This window comes from Taudactylus pleione, unplaced genomic scaffold (assembly GCF_031769625.1).
Source record: "Taudactylus pleione unplaced genomic scaffold, aTauple2 ptg000017l, whole genome shotgun sequence".
Lineage (NCBI taxonomy): Eukaryota > Metazoa > Chordata > Amphibia > Anura > Myobatrachidae > Taudactylus > Taudactylus pleione.
The window spans coordinates 12,457,842-12,476,962 of NW_028284419.1; the positions used below are offsets into that span (position 1 = coordinate 12,457,842).

At 43.5% G+C, this 19,121-nt stretch overlaps 1 protein-coding gene across 1 annotated transcript in view; it reads left to right on the plus strand.

Moving 5' to 3' along the window:
- LOC148540811 (calcium-activated chloride channel regulator 4A-like) overlaps positions 1-19,121 on the plus strand; it is a 149,213-nt gene that overhangs the window by 70,951 nt on the left and 59,141 nt on the right. Inside the window, exons 7-9 of the mRNA XM_088481970.1 lie at positions 10,660-10,884; positions 11,132-11,312; positions 18,533-18,639. Of these exons, the coding sequence (XP_088338096.1) occupies positions 10,660-10,884; positions 11,132-11,312; positions 18,533-18,639 (513 nt within the window). The remainder of the gene's footprint in view (positions 1-10,659; positions 10,885-11,131; positions 11,313-18,532; positions 18,640-19,121) is intronic.

A 19,121-nucleotide genomic window follows, 5' to 3' on the forward strand; every position in this document is an offset into this window, starting at 1 on the left:
AACTATCAATTCTTCAATCGTCAAGGGGTACCCAAACCATCATCATTACACAGTCCTCAACTCTATTTATCACTCAGTTTTGAGCCAGCTAGCTGGATGCAACCTTTTGACCCTTAACTTAACTAGTTGAAAAATTCAATTTCTCTTTCATCCACTAGGGGACACTGGAGTTGCTTACGCTAGGGGTATAGAGGTGTGGATAACTGGAGCTGACACTTTAAAATAATCTAGAAGTGTGAAGCTCCTCCCCCTCTATGCCCCTTCAGCCCCCAGTTTAGAAAATGTGCCAACGTAGCTGGTCACAATCTGCTGTGCTCCAGCAATACATTTATTCATTATACTTTTTAGCTTTTTTACACTTATTAGGTACCCTTCGCCACCTCTGTAAAGGTGGGGTCCGGGTACCTGGCACCCTGTCCTTACTAGAAGACAGGAAGGAGTGCACAGTACTTATACTAAAAGCACTGACAGCTCCTTACCGCCACAGCACATCTCCACAGCAAGAAGAAGAGAGTGCTGACCGGGGGAGAGACTCCCAGGGGAGCACAGTGAGTATGTAGCTGCGCATCCCCCGGTTCTCCCCCCCTGCTGCCAGAGCATTTGCAGGGGAACCCAGACACACATGTAACAAGTGTGGGTATTTTCTCCCTGCCTTAGCTCTTATACATTCAGCCCCCGCTGGCAGCATTGTGGGGCTGGCACAAGGTAATGGCAGAAGCCGTTTTGGGAGATCTTGTATTAAGAAGGGGCGGAGCCTATTTCAGCACGGGCTCTCTATCTCTCAATCCTAGCGGAATACAGCAGTAGATATCAGCGTGTCTGCCGTTTTGTGTCCTTAATGCCTGCAACCTCCGCTGCCCAGCGATTGTAGTACAGGTCGTGTATAGCACACAGCGCTGCTCCCTGCCTTCACTAGTACTCGTTCAGCCCCTGCTGGACACGCGTTTAGCAGAGGCAGCAAAGCGGGGCTGACGGGATGGTTATGGCTACATAGAAGCCACTTTGGGAGTGCTTGGCATGAGGAAGGGGGCGGAGCCTAATAAACGGGCTCTCTCTATAGTCTAAGTGCCATAGAGCTGTTACAACAGCGTGTCTGCCGTCTTTATTACTGTATGCCTGCATCTCTCCCTGTTAGGTAGTGTTGCAGTTGTTTAAAGAGAGGGGTGGATTCTCCTGCTTCCAATCCTTGATGAAAGTGATATACACTAGAAGGTGTATAGTGAGCAGGGGATCTGACCTGTGGATGGGGAGTGGAGTTTCTCCACCTCTGTGTCCCAACATCAGCCTTCTGTTTTTCTACACTGTATACTGTCTATATAATGTATATATATAGTCTGAATACAGTCTGTGTGTAGTAGTGTGTACATTAATGACAAGCAGTAGGCTTCTCAAAAGGCTGTTTGTTCTAAATGTAATTACAAACAAACTAAGCCACATGCTTCTTGCTCAACGTTATGTAATTGCTGGTTTAGTACTAGCCCCTTCTGTGGCTGCCTGACCCTCTCCTTCATGGGCCGCCTACATGATAGCGCTGAGGCTAATAGGTCTCCCTGGGTGGCGGGGTTAACCAAATCTCTAGAAGTTATAGGTACCGCTGCTACTGTACCCTCCATTTGTTATCAATTGAAAGAAGTTGGAGTAGGATGGCTCTGCGAATCAGAACTTAGAATACATCTCTACGGAGGTGGAACCTATAATTCTGGCCGTCCAGCAGGTCCTAAATTTACCTGGGGACTCAGTTCCTGCTACTTAGGAATTTAAACTTTTTGATAAAAAAGGTTGGCTGTTTTTCCCTTCTCCCAACAGCTTCACGAATAGCTTTCAGTGGCCTGGAAACAACTGGATAAGAGGTTCCAGATTTCACGTCGCTTCCCCCCCAGCTATCCATTACCATCATCTATGATGGAAAACTGGGAAACATCTCCTCTAGTAGATACGTCTGGTTGTGGTCTCTCTAAGAAAACAACGCTTCCAATGCCGGGTGCTATGTTACTTAAAGGATCCTTCTGATCGTAGTTGGAACTACACTGCAATTTATTTATACTACAGGGGCAGGGCTCTACTTAGACCCTACGCTTGTTAGCGTCTGGTTTCACAAAGCGGTAGTTGGCTGGGCGGACCAGTTGATTACAAGCTGGGTCTCCGGTACTTCCAGAGCAGATCCATGCTCGCATATCCGCTTCTGCCTTTTTTTTCTGCCCGCAGAGTTCTCTGGTTGCACTCTTGGCAGGTGGACGCAGAATCCAGTAAGGCTGTTGTAGGTTACAGTTCACTGGTAATATGCTTTTGGGCCCAGAATTAAAAAAAAAAAAAGTAATGGATAAGGCTCGAGGTGCTTCCAGGTAGGCACGGGGCAGAAGAGGTAGCGGTCGCTCACATAGGTTTGTACGTCAGATACAGAAACCAGCTAAGAAACTCGCCATGGAACTCCTGCGATGGGGGCTCGCTTAAAGACTTTTCAACAGGCTGGGTCGGCAGGAGGCTATCCAGTCTCTGCAACACAGTACTAGTTCCGGTTGCAGGGCATCAACGTGCTATGGGGTTTTACTCAGACCTTTGTGTGAATGTTCAGTTGGACCCATCTTAAACCAGAAGTTTCTTTTAAACCATTATCTGAAGATGTATCGTTTCAAAATTGAGTCACTTCAGTCTGTCTTTGCGAGCCTGGAACCAGTGGAGTTCCTAATTTCCCTGGATATAAAAGATGCCTATCTACATGTTCCCAATTGGGAACCACATCAAGCTTTCCTGCATTTTTACATATTGCAAGATCACTATCAGTTTCGGGCATTTCCATTCGGATTGTCCTCGGCTACCCGCATTTTCACCAAACTCGTGTCAGTCATGATTACTCTCCTTCGGTTGTCAGGAGTGTACATAATCCCTTATTTGGAACACCTGTTACTCAAGGCTCTTATCGGTATCCCTTCTATCAAACCATGCCTTTACTGACAATTCACACTCTAACATGGTTGGATAATCAACTTCAAGAAATCAAATCTCATTCTGTCCCAGAAGCTCCTGTTTCTGGGCATGATCCTGGATACGGCATCACATAATGTCTTTCTTCTGATAGACAAAGCCTGGGATATCCGGTTGTTAGTTCAACTGGTCCTCAAAACAAAGAAGGTGTCCCTACTTCTTTGTGTCTCTTGGGGAAGATGGTAGCTGCTTTTGAGGCACTACAGTTCGGACGGTTCCACTCCAGAGTGTTTCAGCTGGTCCTGCTGGTCACAAGGGTCAGGGTCTTGTCTGCTTCTACAGCGACAAATCCATCTTAGCCAGGTTACCAGAGTGACCCTCCTCTGGTGGATACAATCCAACAATCTTTTAGCGGGCCAAAATTTCAGAGTGTGGGACTGGATCATCATAACAACGCATGCCAGCCTTTGAGGATGGGGAGCGGTAGCCCTCGATTATAATTTTTAGGGTCGATGGTCCCCTCTGGATCAGAAGTGGCCCATAAATGTGTTGGAACTCAGAGCGATCTACAATGCTCTGATAGAAGCAACAGAGTTGCTAAAGACTCATCCGGTAAGAGTTCAGTCCGACAATGCTATGGCTGCTGCTTACATCAACTGCCAGGGCGGGACTCGTAGTCGCATGGCCATGGGAGAAGTATCTCAGATTCTCCAGTGGGAAGACAATATTCATCCAGGGTGTGAACCACTCGGAAGCAGATTACCTAGGTCACCAGGATCTACATCCCGGGGAATGGAAGCGTCATCCAAACGAGTTCAAAGCGCTGATATGACGATGGGGGTGTTTTCAGGTGGACCTCATGGAGTCAGGATTGAATCATCAATTCCCACTATATGTGTCAAGAACTGGATATCTGCAGGCGGAGGCAGTAGACCCTCTGACAGTTCCATGGATCTACAACTTTGTTTACCTTTTTCCTCCGATTCCAATTCTTCCTTCTAAAAAGGGATAAGACACGAGTCAGCCTCTGTCTTTCTCTTGGCTCCGAACTGGCCTCGGAGTAGTTGGTTCTCGAACTTTTGGTCCCTACTGGTAGATGACTCGTCGCCCCTTTCTCGGTGCATGGATCTTCTACAGCAGGGTACTTTCGTCCACCCCAACTTAGCACAACTGCATTTAACGGGGTGGCTCCTGAAACCGATATCTTAGGACGCAGAAGCATCCCAGACTCTGTGATTCCCACCATACTGCGCGCCAGGAAGCCAGTTTTGGCTGTGCATTGTCGCATCTGGCAATCTTATATCGTACGGTGTTCCAGTCGGGGTCTTCCATCTAGGACTTTTCAGTTGTCCCGGTTACTGTATTTTCTTCAGAGGGGACTGGATTCTGGCTTTCGCCTTTGAACTTTCAAGGTTCTGCCATTTCTATTTTCTTTCAATGAAAATTGGCCCTCATTCCTGAGGTGCAGCCGTACCTTTAGGGGGTCTTGCGTGTGCTGCCTCCTTTTGTACCTCCGATGGCTCCCTGGTACTTATACTTAGTGCTTCTGTTTCTTCAGTTGTCCAGGTTTGAACCTTGGAAGAGGTTGATATTAAGTACTTGTCTTGGAAGACTATCCTCCTCCTGGCTCTAGCTTTGGCTGGTAGAGTTCGGTATTGGGTGCTCTGTTCTATAAACCACCTTATGTTTCATGCTGATTGAGCGGAACTCCGGACGGTAGCCGCCTTCCTTCCCAGGGTTGTGTTGGCTTTCCATATCAATCAGCCTATTGTGGTACCGTCTTTGGTGGAGGACTCCGGTGTTTCTTCTACTTTGGATGTAGTTAGAGCTATCCGCATCTATATGCCAGGACAGCGTCCCTCCGCAAGTCGGAATTGTTGTTTTGTCCTCCTATGATGCTGTTCGGAGGGGTTGGCCAGTGTCTAAGCAGACATTGGCACATTGGATTAGGCTGATTATTGATCAGGCTTATGTTCGTGCTGACTATTGGCCTTCATCCATTTAGACTCATTCCACACGTTCTGTGGGTGTGTCATGGCCAGCCGGTGGGGGTGCCTCCACGTCACAATTGTGCCGTGCGGCTATTTGATCTTCAGTTCACACGTGGGTGAAATTTTACAGTTTTGATACGTTTGCTGCTTCGGCATCAAGTTTTGGCCGCCTGGTTCTGCAGGTTCCACAGAGCACTCCCGCCGGTGGGGAAAACTTTGGGACGTCCCCAGCGTAAGCAACTCCAGTGTCCCCTAGTGGATGAAAGAGAAAATGGGATTTTGGTACCTACCAGTAAATCCTTTTCTCTGATTCCACAGGGGACACTGGACGCCCACCTCTGCGCTCTATGCCTGCCTGTTTGGTTTGTTCCGTATGTTGTATGTTTTGATTATTGTGTGTTCTTCTCTCCCTTTTACTCCGCTTGTTCTCCATCTCCTCTTGGTCTTCATTTTCTAAACTGGGGGCTGATGGGGCATAGAGGGGGAGGAGCTTCACACTTCTAGATTATTTTAAAGTGCCAGCTCCAGTTATCCACACCTCTATACCCCTAGCGTAAGCAACTCCAGTGTCCCCTGTGGAATCAGGAAAGGATTTACCGGTAGGTACCAAAATCCCATTATTGTGAGCTGTGAGGTGGTGAAAATTGACTGGAAACAAGTCAAAACAAATGTTATTGAGGTTAATAATACTGTAGGAACAAAAACAGGCCCATTTTATGTGATTTTAGCTGTTTTTATGATTTTTTAAAGAAAAAATCCAGATCCAAAACCATAAAAAACAAAACACGGAGGTGAGGTTTTGGCAAAACCAATCCAGATCCAAAACTAAAATTAAAACACGGGGGTCGGCACACATCTCTAGTATTTTCCTTTAACCTATATATAACATATTTGTACTGATGACACAGGCTTGCTCCCTATTTAAGGAAGAAGCATCCAGCAATTTGGATTTGATTATTGCAATCTACCTCACCTTGAGTCCAGTGCCTGGGAAGTGTTACAGTATATCCTGACCCAGCAGTGGCATCACTAGGGTAGTGCAGGCTGCACTGGTTTACAATATCCAAGGGGGTAACACCATTATAGCTACTCTGCTATTTTGGTGTCAACCCCTTGGATGATGTCACTGAACAGTGCTGCAGATGGGTGATGGATGATGTGCACATGTATCTTCCACACTGTGTACATCATGTCATGTCTTGATAAAGCTCTATGGTAGAGTGAAACATGTTGACCACTGTTCTCTGACCCCTGTTTTGATATTGAACTGCTTATTGGAGCATTTGGCATCCCCTGCATTTACGGATTTGCTCCTGCACTTTGCTGAGAGACAGCAGTGAGACTTCTCTGCCGTAGCTACATTGAGAACTGCTCTAAGAATCACGATCAGCTTTCTGCTGTTCAGCCCCTGCCAAATGGAGATCTGCCAGACGCTGGCTGACTGCTTTGGGACGGAACCCCACACAAGCCACTAGACTGGCCCCCCACATCAGGTAAAGATAGAGTGTGTCCAGTGATCGGGAGAGCATGTGCATTGGAATATTTGGGCTACAATGGTTGATGCTGATTATTGTGAGTGATATAATTTTGACACACATAGTGTGGCCGTGACTAGCGTTGTGCTGACTTTGGTTTAACTCTACCTGCAGCCCCATTATATATGTGCAATGGAGTGCTCCAACTGTGAACTTCACAGAGATTTACCATTCATTTACTTCAGTTCATCACTGGCACTATGGTGGGATTTACCTGGAGGCATTAACCCTAGAGATCAGAGCATAGTGGAATGTGCTCCAAAATGACTGTGTGATTAACCCATATTATATATGCTTATATTGCTGAAGTTCAACCGTTTTACCTGATTTCTACATGTTATATGTTTGATATTTGTTGCCTATTTATTATATAGTAAAAATCTTTTTAAATGAGAAACTTGTTATTTTGATGCAAACGATTGATTTTTGTAGACACATATAGGACCACTCTTATCCGAACAGCTGACCTTTGCCTTTTTAATTGAATGTATTCATATAGTGTTAATAAATGCTGCTATGCATTCGATACGTGTCAGGATGTATCACATACAATATGCAATACATCCTGCCCTTGGAGTTATCTGTCTGCTTGTGAACAGGCAGACAGATAACCCTTTTGCTGACCACCTGACCACAGAAAACCCTTACCTATACGCTGGAATCCTGATGCCTTTCACAATACCAATGCTGCCGTCCCGACCACTGGGATGCCGAAGGTAAGTGGGGGGGAGGCTTAGGGTAAGGTTTAGGAGTTAGGCACTAGGGGGAGGGTTAGGCACTAAGGGGGGAGGGTTAGGTTTAGCGTTCAGGGCGGGAGAGGTTAGGTTCAGGCACTAGGGGGGAGGTTAGGGTTAGGTACCAAAGAGGGAGGGTTAGGGTTAGAGTAGGGAGAGGGGGAGGGTTAGCATACGGAACAACAAGTGTCGGTATGCTAGCCCTGTTGGTATGCTGGTGCCAGGATACCAACTGCCGGCATCCCATACCCAACCCATTTATTCATCTACTGTACCTGTGCATCAAATCCTGCTATCAACTACGTTAACATGGATTAGCCTTGTCTTATTTGCCCTGATACATCTGACTGCTTGTACTCAAGTCCTGCTGTTGACTCCATTTACCACAGAGTCCTTTCCAGTACTGCTTGGGTTACCAGCCATAAGGATCCTATTTCTTACTACAAGAGTAAACTTCCTTAATCCTTGTGACAAAGCAAGAATTGTGCAAGTAGAAGAAAGGGTATCAGAAGAATTGGTTAATCGTTATACTCTCTGCAATTATATAGAGGAGATACAGGTGACAAGACCACTACTGTTTCACAATGCTTTAATAGTGTACCTTTCTCTCATTATAAGGGAGTTGTACTAACTTGGTAGAAATAGATACAGAGGATTCTGCAATAGCATTTATTACATCTTATATGGCATGTAGTAAGTTACAGTATGTTACAAGTACTATATTATGAATTGTATCTCTTTGGAAAAAACACAGAAACAGCTGTTACAGATCAATGTATCTTAAGAAAAACACTGGCCGTAGTCTATATATTGAACCTGTAACAAGCCGCCACGTCTTGTTGGACAACCGTGCTTCTGGCCAGGGCTGCCATCAGAAATTGTGGGGCCTGGGACTGAGAAAATAGGCAGGGCCCTCCCCCTTCCCATACAGTACAGAAACTGTGAGCCGTTTTATATGCACACACATATATAATATGTCATATTCCGGAGGCACAGTGCGCACTGCTGCGTCTGAGGGTCTCCAGCCTTATGCCACAACTACCTCCACAGTGTGTGTACACATCATCTCCCAGTTGCTGCATCACTTCCCGGCGGCATTAACTGCAGTGCAGCGTCTGAGTGGACTTTATCTCCACTGCAGCATCTCCAGCCCTCAAGGCTGCTATGTGACCACTAGACCTCCACCTTTGTCTAGCATCTCCAGCCTTGAGTTACAACTGCACTGTCCTTCGGTTGATACCGTCGTAATATAATACTCAGAACTATTGCATCCTTCTGAAGAGATTCTTCTTGGGATTCATTTCAGAACCCCAGTGTAAATACCATTTAACTAATAGTTTGTATATTTTTACGTCTTATCCATAGACCGACGTATGCTGAATTACATAGATTAAATTTGATATATAAGCGCTAGCACCTGGGACTCTAATTGAATATTACACTCATTCTAATATAAAGAAATTAGAAGGTCTCAACAATTATTTCTTTTTCAAACCCATATTTTTCTTCTTTATATACACTATATTTTTAACAATATTCAATTTATGTGTAGAGTAGGTGTTCAAAAGGCACATTTTTATTACATATCAATACAAGTTAAGTATTAAAGATAAGATGCTTACGTTGACACATGATATTACTATTTACTGTTTAATTGCAGTTCTTTGAGTGCAGCACACAGCACACTTTGTTTTGATATGATGATATGATACCATGAGTGTGAGGTAGCACCCCAGGTACAGACAATATATCATGATATAATACTGTTCCACGCAAGTACCAATTAGGAAGAGAAATATGGTTACCCATTGTATATAAGGGAATATATCTATATAAATATAATTGTTCCAAATGTTGTGCAACAAACCCCTATGTCGCTATTGAATTCTAGATATGCAAAGTTCATTCAAGGTAATGAGCCAAGGAAAAGTTGGCAAAGAAAGAATCAGTGAGAGTCACATCCAGTTACAGATAAATGGCACCAATAATGGGAAGATTAACAATATCAAACTTCTAAAGAAAGAATGGCACAAATATAGTTGCACACTGCATTTTGTTGCATGTATACATAAGAGTGGTGCTGTACCTAAAAAGTGGTACATTATATCATCCATGATATATATATAGGAAAATGCACACTCTACTGTGATCTATAAGGATATTAGAAGTTACACCTGGGAAATATGTGAACATAAAAGCAAATAACTGTGCTACTGATGCATCCACATACACTTATCCTCAAATTGCGTCACATTGCTCAGTTTGGCATTCCACAGACTTTGTGAATAAGCAGCACCATGCGTCCCGCATCACAGTTTCCTATATTCTATACAATGCATGGGTATCCTGGACACTGGGGCTGGCATTGCAGATACCAATGAGCTGCCCCATGCATCACTAATTCCTTTGTGACAAAAATACTAATCCTAAGTACTTAGGACAACTTTGGATGCAGTTATGGTGCAAATTGGACACTAAATTCAACAAAAGATATGGAAGTTTGAGAATCACTACCTATGATGGAGCATCTAAATCACACCATGCGTCTCGCGCCATCAGGCACAAAAAGAATAGCGGTATGAGGCAGAGGAGTAAGTTCATTGTAGTCGCCCAGAGGCAAGTTAAAGCTTGGTACCTCTTCCCCTCCCCTAACACATAAAGGGAGAACTTGTCATAGTCCTTCTCGCAGCCAGAGTAAGAGAACTTGTGCTTTTTCAGGGGTGATTCAAGGTCAGATCTGCTTTTCCCATGCCTGGCTCTTTGTCTGAGGCTGGGTTCTGGCTGGAGACAGGGAAGTGTAACCGCTCCACCACTCTGTTCTCATGTTTTCCAGCTGCCTCAGCCACACTCTCCCCTGGCTATTTCCCAGTGTCAGTAAGGACCCCCTTCCTCTCCTCTGTGGCCAGGCCGGGGACCTGCTGGTTAAGATCAGCTAACATTTGGGCTACCACAAAGAGGAATGTGTTATCCCTCAGAGTCTTCTCCTCGCTTGTGGCCTCTGCCCAGCAGACACTGGCTGTCTGGAGGAGCCCTTCAGGGCTAGCACCAGGAGGAGGGTGCCTTAATTGTCTCCAGGAGACATGCATGTTTTAAATCATACTTCTAATACATATTTGACAGTTTTTTATGAATAATATAGTTACAAAATTGGAAAACAATGGGTATCAAGGAGCTCATAAATTAGTATATAATGCACTAAAAAAAAGCAAACAGCATTCTCTTATATTATCTCCTCTAATAAATCTAGACCACTGTATCCAACTGTGATAACTGTAGCTACTGTATCCACTGTATCCAACTGGAACATGCAGTAAATAGGTTTACCTACTATATGTGCCTAGCTGCTGTGAAAAGTGATGTGTGCTAAATACACAGTATTAGTTTGCTTTAAAATAATATATTCAGAATATTTTCAAAAATATAACAACTATTACCATTCTGTCCTCATAATAATATCATTTGATCCACTAATTTCAGTATGAACGTATTCAACGGTTGTACCAGGCTGCAGATGTTTTCCTTATTCAAATCATTGAGACAAATTCTTATGTTGGAATGGTCCAGTTTTCAAGTTCTGCTTCAGTCAGTTCACAATTAGTCGAAATAAAAAGCGATGCAGAACGCCAGCAGCTAAAAAGTCTACTGCCAACAGTAGCAAGTGGAGGAACAAATATATGTGCAGGGATCCTTGCTGGAATTCAGGTAATTTAAATGTATTGTTATAACTATAGAAAATAGTAAATTTATAACAGAGCCATGCATATTCAAATGTACCAAACTATGAGTGCTTGTTGCCATCCCATATTCCTTTACATGTAACCACAATTGATTCTGCTTTAGCTTTTAAAAATGTATTGTCATTGTGGAAATTGCTACAAAAAATTGTAAGTAAGGAGATGACTTACACTAACTACTATATCTCTATCTTCCATGTTGCGCTGTTGCTCAGGTAAATAAAGGAAAATTTGGTTCAACCATTGGCACTGAAATACTATTACTATCAGATGGAGAAGACAATTATAATACCAGACTTTGTTTCCCAGATATAATTAACAGTGGAGCAATAATTCATGTAATATTCCTGGGAACTGCTGAAGACCCAAACATTAAAGAAATTGTACAAGTTACAGGTATATTTCCAAACTTTGCAAAATAGGTGTTCAAAATCCACAGAACTGTTCAAATAATTGTCCAAATATTTAAATACAGTATTTATGAAAGGTCAAAAATGAATGGGTTGGGTACGGGATGCCGCCGCTCAGAATCTCAGTGGTCAAAATTCCGATGCCGGCATCCTGACAGGGTTAGGATGCCAACACCTGTTGGTACGTATGGTTCTCCAACCCCTAACCTTAACCCTCTCTCCCTGCACCCTGAACCTAACCACCTCCCAGTGCCTAACCATAAACCTCCCTGCCTAGTGCCTATCCATAACACTCCCCCCTAGTGTAACACCCTATTGGGGTGGGTGTGTTGATATTTGTGCTTGCTCATCTTTAGTGGGAACTTCCAACTGTGATAGTCGTTTTTGTTTCTTCTTCCCACGTCACAGCAGAGAGACGGGTTTTCCCCAACACAATAAATGATTGTCACAAATGAAATAACAGTTTTTATTAAGCTGGAACTTCTCGACCAATCAGGAAAAAAATCTATGCATGCAATAGGCAATAATACTTTACAACAATCTGTAACTTATTCGGTCAGAAAATATAATTATGCAACGCTTTAAAATTGAAATATATTACTAAGGTACCAAAACTCAGTAATTGTCACCAAGCAATAAATCTATTTATGCAAACAATTACTTCCACTTTTCTATATCCTTTTCCCTTATACTTTACTCTAACTATTGCGTTGTTAACACCACAAAAGAGTTACAACTATATAGTTTAATATACCCTAACCTCAGGCTAATCCTGGTAGTCCTATCTGACCAGGTTATCGTTCGTGCATATTAATGAAGATGAATCCTGAATTTTTTTATTGATACCTGTCACCTGCTTATGTAAATAGTTCAGATGCTTGTAATGGGCTAAAGAGCTTATCACAATGTTTCTATGCAGAGATGATGTCTGTATTCAGTCTCTGGGCCTGATTCAGCAAGGATCGCAATTGCGATTACACGCTCAATTGGCCAATAGGTGCATTCTGCGCATGTGTATGCATCACAATGCGTGTGCGCAAACCAGCCAGAGTGATTGACAGGAAGTGCTGTTTGGGGGTAGTGACAGGGAGTGGTCGGCAAAACGAAGTGTGCCAGTGCGTTGGAACACCGTTACAGGGGCGTGCTTAAATTAGCCACTGCAATGCCATATGCACCTTTGGCATTCACTGAGGTTAGCAATTTCTGAGTAAGGTCTGACCTTGTGCTAGTGTGCGTGAGGCTCCAATGTTACTCACGTTCACAATGGTTTCACAGACTTGCTAAGTATTACGAATGTGTGTGTAAGGTAAAGTGGATGTCCTTATGTTAGGCTGTGATAGCATTGCGATTGCAATCATTAGTATAGTTTCACAGTGAGACTGCGTGCAATTGCAATAGTGATCCTTACTGGATCAGGCCCTCTGTCAGTACATTTGCTATGTGAAGTGCCTGTTTGAGGTGTAGAAAGGTGCTCAGGAGTACAAAGACCTATTCCAAATGATGCTGACAATTCAGCTCCTTTATTCCCCTCAGAGGCTGTGATCAGGTCTCTTCCTCTGTTGCCTCAGATTAACTGGGCACTGACAACTGCTTCTTCAGGCCCTCCTTGATGGCTGTCACAAACCGGGAAAAAGAGGCTGGAGCTGTCTATTCAGTCACAGCCGCACCTACGAACCGGCTCCTCTCACTAAGGGCACTGCCTCTGATTCCACCCCACAGAGCTGCTGCCTGCCGGGATGAGGCTTTCACACACAGTTGCTACTGGATGTCCCTTCAGCAGCGCAGCCAGCTCTCCTCAGCGGTAACCTCAGAACTCCTCTGGGTCAGAGAGAGCTGCTATATACAGCCTCTGGCTAGGTGCCAGGATTTTTCCCGCCCACAGTGCGACCTGGTTTTAAATTCTTTCTAAGTCCAACAGTCAATTTCAGCTGCAGTATCACAGCAGTGCCATGTCCCCAATGCAGCCCACACACAACAGTTTGCCCAAAACAGAGGCAGTATATACACAGGGGAGTCACATGAGTTCCTTCACAGTCAGAGTCCAGACGTGGGGATACAGTGCAGTCCAATATTCAAATAAGGGAGCCACACCAACTGTCACCTCAAACGCTGCAAAATATTGCTGGCCAAGACTCATTGGCAGTTAGTGTGGCTCTCCTATTTAAATTTTGGACTGCGCTGCAGCTCCACCTCTGGAGCCGCCACTGGATACCACCATTTATATAAATGTATATGATCCTTTGGTGGGGTATCACCCTAGTGCCTAACCCGAACCCCCCACCTAGTGCCTAACCCTATCCCTCCTCTAATACCACTGTTTACCTTCAGTATGCCGACGGTCGGGATGCCGATGTCAGGATTGACAGATGTCTGGTTTCTGGCACCGGTATTCTGAACGCCGGCATCCCATGTGCTATGATATTCATTGCATCCCGAATTAATGTATATTACTTGACAGTATATCACTTATAGGAATTATTAGGTCATGGCTCAGAGTGTAAATAATTATAGTTTGCTCTTTTTAACGTAACAAATTATATTAACTAAAAGGAGTGTGCATTTCAGTATTATACTGTGTTTCCATATAACCTTTCTCACCCTTTATTTAAGCTCCCATCTGGTTGAAGAAGAAGATAAGTCTATATTATTGTTCCCCAGGGCTGTTTTTCTGGAAAAATAGGTTCAGGAATTGTCGGTGGAGCTACTGGGGTGGAGCTGTATTAAACAACTTTATATATATATTTATACAAACCACCCATATCCTGCGCCTATACAGAGAACTAAACCTAACAGTTACTCATACAGAGTATATACATTCCATAAACTAAAAACCTTTATGGTTTCACTTGTCCCTTTAAGGCTTCTTAGAAATTATCTGAATTTTCACAAAACCTGCTGAATTTCTGCCACTCAAACTTAAAAAAGCAATGAATATGCGATCATTAAGGCTAATGCCTTAATGGAAATGCTTCTTGCGCAATAAAGATATTGTATGCCATCACACCCTGTGGTTAACTACAGATTTGCTGTCACTCACAAAATGGTGGAGCCGCTAATTCACAGAATTGTGTGCTCATTGGAATACACACATGCAGTCTATGCAACTGAGGCTTTTCAGAGTCAGTCCTGGTTGTCAAAATACAGGGGACAAAAAACATAGGGGTCCCCTGTATTTAGCACAACCACCACTGAGCTCAGATGAGCCAGTCCTGGTTTTGGAAATACTGGGGACAAAAAGAGCAGGGGTGCCCTGTATTATCCATAACCAGCACCAAACTTTTTCTAGCGGGGGAGTAATCACTGGGTCCCACAGAAAAATGCACTACCCCAGACCATTAGTAAACCCAGGCCAGGGATCCCTGGGCAGCTGGGCAGCACCCCCAATAAGGGGGTCCCCCTATCCAGGGCACCACAGAGCTAGGCTGGTAGCCTGCAGCTATCCCGAGCACAAATGGGTTCCAGGTTGATTGTGTAAGGTCACACACACCCCCAAGCACAACCAGCCCTGGGCTTTACATTGCAATTCCTGGTTGTACATATACAGGGGACAAATGACATAGGAGTCCCCTGTAAACAGCACACAACCAGCACTGGGATATTTAGAACCAGTCCTGGTTGCCAAAATACAGGGGACAAATGATGTAGGGGTCCACTGTATTAAGTGCAACCAGCACTGGGCTCTGAGCCGGTCTTGGTTCTAGAAATACAAGGGAAAAAATGGAGTAGGGTACCCCTGTAAATTCCAGAGCCAGCACCGGACCCTTTCTAGCAGGGGTGGAATGCCACAGCCAGGGGAGCCCTTTCCCCTGAGCAATAGTCAGTCCAGGCCAGGGATCCCTGGGGAGCTGTGCACTCCCCAAATAAAGGGGTCCCCCTCTCCAGGGCACCCCAGGCTTAGGCTGATAGTCTGAAGCTATCCCCAGCACCTCTGCTGTAGTGTAGTGCAAACAGTGTAAATATTGTCTATTGCAGGTAAACTACAGGTCACAGCAAGCCTCCTCTGCATTCTGGTACTTGGAGAACCACAAGTACCAGCAAGTGGGGCATTAAGGGCCCGCTGGTAACTGTAGTGCACATGTAAAAGAAATGTAAAAATAAATACACTACACCATTTAAAAATGTTTTATTTGGCTGCATCTTCACCTGGAGTGTGGTGGCCTTTAAGCTCTTTTGCATAGCCCCCACCACCCCAGGTCTTCGGAGGCTTTGCCTGGTGGGCGCCAACCTGACAGGGCTTTGGTATCTTTGTCTCATGGGCACCAACCCACCAGGGCTTCGGCATCTTCACCTGGGGGATGCCGCTCTTTAAGCTCTTTTGCATGGCTGCTGCCACCCCAGGGCTTTTGTGTTGCCAACCCACCAGGGCAGCATCTGGCATCTTTGCCTGGTGGACGCCAACCCACCAGGTCTTCTAGGACCTCTCCCTGGGGGGTGGCAGCCAATTGACTCTTTTGTGCAGATGCCACCTCCCCAGGGCTTCAGGTGTCGTCTTCACCTAGTGGGCGGCATGGCTTCTGCCCACTAGGATTTCCAACATCTTCTTTGTTCAGGGGCTCTTAACTGCTCCCTCCCGGCCATCGGACTGCCATGATGCCACTTCACCCAAGCTTATATAAGCCAGCCGAGGTGTGGAGCATTGATCTTGTGGTGGTAGAGCAATTAGCTCTTTTGCCCGGATGCCACCTCCCCAGGGCATCTTGTGTCCTCTTCACCTAGTGGGCGGCAGCCTGTAAGCTCTTTTGCATGGCTGCTGCCCACTAGGATTTCCGGCGTCTTCTTTGTTCAGGGGCTCTTCACTGCTCCCTCCCGGCCATCGTACTGCAATGATGCCTCCTCACACTGGCTTAAATAAGCCAGCTGAGGGGGTGGAGAAATGATACTAAGGCACCATTGTTTAAATGGGCTCCACTGCCAAATTCTGCAGAATGGCTGGTAGGAACTGGATCCTCTCAGATCCAGGCCAGCACCACCGCCAATTCCTCCCACTAATGCTGGGTCTTGCTGACACCAGCACTGCTACTGCCACTGACATCCGCACCACCACGGCCACTGATGGCCGCCCTGCTGCCAGGTCCTCATCTGGCTAACTCCCACACTGTTGCTGGATCCCTGTCTCTGCTACTGCCTACTGCCATTGCCGGATCCCATTGCCACTAATGCCTGCAATGGACAGCCATCTTGGTGAACCCAGGTGAAGCCACAGTGAGTACATCCCCCAGTTGGAAGCATCTACTGAGGTTGCACAACAAGTTGAAGCTCCCTATCTAGATAAATGGACACTCGTGAGGTAATACTTTAAAAACTGTAATTTCTCAATTACCTGAACCCCAAATGCACCTACACTGGAGCAATAGCTACCTAATAAAACAAACCCCAAGTCTAAATTTGCCTGTACCCTGACTTATGCCTTCCCAAAAATCCCCCATAGACTATAGCAGAGAAGTGTTCATAATTGAGAGTGTCAGAAAAACTGACAGTTGGAACTTTATATTACTCCCAAATCCTTTATTTTTTGCCCTGAAATTTAGCATGCAGCACAAAGATACAGGTCTACCCGTCCATGCCAAATTTCAGCATAGTACCTGCAATAGCTTTTGAGGTGTAGCTCCTTAAACACCATGCCCCCCTTCTATGGGAGAATTCCGTTTTTTTTAGATTCAGATTTAATATAAAAGAATGACTGTGCTTATATATATATATATATATATATATATATATATATGCAGTATTTAGAAAAGGATGCACTCAAGAGGGAGATAAATAGCACCAACCAATCAGCTCCCAACTGTCATTTTTCAAACACAACCTGTAAAGTGACAGTTAGGTGCTGATTGGTTGGTGCTATTTATCTCCAATTTTATCCCTCTCCAGACTTTATTAAATCTCCCCCTCAAAACTTATATCATGGAAAATTTGCCCCAGAAAATTACTTCATAGTTAATGAGAGGTTCAGGAACTGATTTCCTGCTTGTTCTTGCTGAAAAATAGCACTGGTGTTCCCAGAGACCCAGCTATGTGTGAAAGAAGGTGTCCCGCGTGGAGGCTGCATATGGGCACCCTACCTTCTTAATCCACCCATGAGGATACTACTGTATCTGTTATTTTGCTCTGTTGCAACAATCGTTAATTTGGATGGAGTGGATTGTATGACTTTAAACGTTTAACTTTTGCTACCAGTGGGTTTTAATTTATAATTTAATTCTAGGAACAGGCCGTCTCCATTAAAAAACAACCAAATAGAAATGGGAAGTGGCACCATGTGCTGCAAACTTAGACATATATGCCTCTCAACAGCTAGCCCAGGTCCCCGCCATGTCCCTCCGACAGGCTTGGGCCTGGGTAATCAGTACCGACACCCCCTCCCCTTGTAAACAGCTTAAACTTTTAACATCTACAGTATAATCATATAGGACAAAAATATATATTTTATTATAGCAAACAATATTTACATACACTGTCTTTCTACAAAGCATAAGTAAACACAAGAAAGGGACGTTTTTTATGATCCTCGGCAATTAAATCTCTAACTTCATTTCTCCCTTTTTATTACATTTATGGAATAATTAAATATTTACATTAAATATAGTTCATGTACCCCACTTCCGTCTGGTGTTTTATTTTATTTATATGGTGTATTTTGGTAGATATGTAATTTGCAAATGTATAGTTTGATATAGTATAACAATTAAATCTAAGGGTTTTACAAAAAAAAAGGGAATATGGTCTAACTTGGATAGTAAATTAGCAACGATATGGAAGGTTACATCATAAAAATGAAGGGAACCAGAAGTCAACAAATACATAAGCATGCAGTTTGGAATATATACAAAGGAACATGATCATGAATAAAAGTAGTTCTTATATTGATTTTATAATTATTTTTTTTTTAAAAAAAGTTGAAGTTAAGTTCACATAAGTAAATATCTCCTAATTCATGTATAGCTTTGCAGTAATACATTGATTTTACACCATTCAAATGTTTTAATTAATTCCTCTACTCTAAATACAATATTTATTGCTTTTATAATGGCAATAAAGTTAATTTAGAATGATGACAAACCTGCTATAATTAAGTAAAGATGATAATTATTTCAGAAAAAATTATTGAAAAACAACCATTGATATATATATATCATAAAATTATACAGTATTAACACAATAGAAAACTGGAACAATAAAGTATTGAATCCAGTCTTTTCTTTCCAGGTGGAATTACTCTATTAGCCACAGATAAAGTGGATACGAATGGTTTGATTGATGCATTCAGTGCAATTTCTGCTGACAATGGAGATATTACGCAACAGGCCATACAGGTATATACTATATACTATATATATATATATATATATATATATATTAGCCACAAATTTTATATTGATATATATTTTTTTAGATAAAGGTTACATCTTCAATGTAAATTCAGTTTATAAACTGAATACCCTAATTTAATACAGTATGAAGATTATTAAAGATTAATGGTTCATTCCGAAGTGCATGTATCATAACGTACGTAAGTACGTATGGAAAAGAAAACTGTAGAAGTAAATATTTATATGCTGTAACAGTGTCAGGGGAACTGGTACCATCTCCTGGTGTAGATGGCAAAATGCAGCAGCTGAAAGATTACACAGAAGTCCATTAGTTTGGTGCAACTGGCCTCAACCAGTTTTATTGTGAAAAAACAGAAATAAACATGAAAATAAATTCCTTGCCTTTCGGCGCTAACTATATAGATAGATACTACTTACTCACTAAAAAAACACCACAAGAAGTTTTACCAGGCATAGCTCACTGG